Genomic DNA, 1,933 nt, shown 5'->3' with positions numbered 1-1,933 from the left:
GCTTGTTTTCAAGCACTCCCAACAGATTAAAGCCTTTTTTAAAGAATGTTAAATAATGATATTTTATCAGAGCACAGCAATTAATACATGTTTGCCAGAGCTCCTCTTAGTCTTTAAGACAAGCCAAGCATTTGTTTATAAGGCCTTCTGTCTTGAGCATAGCTTCCTGGTGTGAAATGCTAATTCACGAAACAGGGAACTAACATAACTTCTTACTTAAATCAGCAGTGACCTTACATGAGGGTACTTGAAAAAGTTCCTGGAAAGATTCACGTTATCTTTTAATTCTATTTTTCCACAAACTTTTCGAAGTACCCTCATATAAAGCAATAGAATTGTGCAAATGCATTAAACTGATAAATTGATTAGCTCTTCTTCCTGGCATTACCAACCTACCTCCGTATTTTTACCTTTGTATTAGGTTTTGTCTTGAATAGAAATAGTGTCAATGTAAAAATGGAGTATGCTTGAAATACTTTTATTGTTGTGGATTGAAAGCACCATAAGCATCCCTAGAAGAATGGTGCTTTCAATCCGCAATGATGATAAACTGTTTTTCCAGATTAGTAATATGTGATTTAAATGTTTTATCTATTTGTTGTATGTAATAGTACATAATCTTATTTATTAGAATTTTAATTAATTTAATACTAGCCGATTGGTCTTAAAGTTACTATTTTTTATCCTCTAGATCACAAAGGGGAACTTCCTCGAGGCTGGAACTGGNTACATCAAGCAAAGGAAATCAAGCCATTTTAAATTGAAAAATTTTAAATAATATTTATTAGACTATTCTTTAAAATTGAATATTAAAAGAATGAAAGCACTTTGTAAACTATGAATTCTTATATAAATTCATATGAGCTTGTTTTCAAGCACTCCCAACAGATTAAAGCCTTTTTTAAAGAATGTTAAATAATGATAGTTTATCAGAGCACAGCAATTAATACATGTTTGCCAGAGCTCCTCCTGGTCTTTAAGACAAGCCAAACATTTGTTTATAAGGCCTTCTGTCCTGAGCCTAGCTTCCTGGTGTGAAATGCTAATTCACGAAACAGGGAACTAACATAACTTCTTACTTAAATAAGCGGTGACCTTACATGAGGGTACTTGAAAAAGTTCATTCACATTATCTTTTAATTCTATTTTTCCACAAACTTTTCGAAGTACCCTCATATAAAGCAAAAGAATTGTGCAAATGCATTAAAATAATAAATTGATTAGCTCTTCTTCTTGGTATTACCAACCTACCTCCATATTTTTACCTTTGTATTAGGTTTTGTCTTGAATGGAAATAATGTCAATGTAAAAATGGAGTATGCTTGAAATATTTTTATTGTTGTGGATTGAAAGCACCATAAGCATCCCTAGAAGAATGGTGCTTTCAATCCACAATGATGATAAACTGTTTTTCCAGATTAGTAATATGTGATTTAAAAGTTTTATCTATTTGTCGTATGTAATAGTACATAATCTTATTTATTAGAATTTTAATTAATTTAATACTAGCTGATTGGTCTTAAAATAAAGTTACTATTTTTTATCCTCTAGATCACAAAGGGGAACTTCCTCGAGGCTGGAACTGGGTTGATGTCGTGAAGGTATATAATATTTATATTCTAGTCTTCAACATTGCTATAATTATTGCCATCAAATAATGAAATTTCTATTCTTCATTCCCCCCTCGCAATGTTGGAATTTCCTGGGATGTCTGTTTCCTTTTTTACATTCAGCATGTAAGTATTTTTAAACATCCTTCACATTCTTCTCTTCCCTATAACGTTTTGGATTTTCTTTTTTTAAATAATGGAAAATCTGCAGAAGTAAGTTATAACTACAATACAGTATGACTGTTTATGTAAGTACACCTTAAGAATGGACATGCTGAAATATGACTAAATTATCGATAACGTGGAAACTAAAGAAAACCAGT

General features: G+C 31.3%; 1 protein-coding gene across 1 annotated transcript in view; it reads left to right on the top strand.

Moving 5' to 3' along the window:
- RWDD4 (RWD domain containing 4) overlaps positions 1 to 1,933 on the top strand; it is a 20,113-nt gene that overhangs the window by 13,191 nt on the left and 4,989 nt on the right. Inside the window, exons 5-6 of the mRNA XM_008574673.1 lie at positions 1,552 to 1,601; positions 1,734 to 1,736. Coding sequence (XP_008572895.1) covers positions 1,552 to 1,601; positions 1,734 to 1,736 — 53 coding nt within the window. The remainder of the gene's footprint in view (positions 1 to 1,551; positions 1,602 to 1,733; positions 1,737 to 1,933) is intronic.

The sequence above is a fragment of the Galeopterus variegatus genome, unplaced genomic scaffold (genome assembly GCF_000696425.1).
Source record: "Galeopterus variegatus unplaced genomic scaffold, G_variegatus-3.0.2 Scaffold1086, whole genome shotgun sequence".
Taxonomy (NCBI): domain Eukaryota; kingdom Metazoa; phylum Chordata; class Mammalia; order Dermoptera; family Cynocephalidae; genus Galeopterus; species Galeopterus variegatus.
The sequence above is the reverse complement of the archived record's forward strand: the minus strand, read 5'-3'. Positions and strand labels throughout refer to the sequence as shown.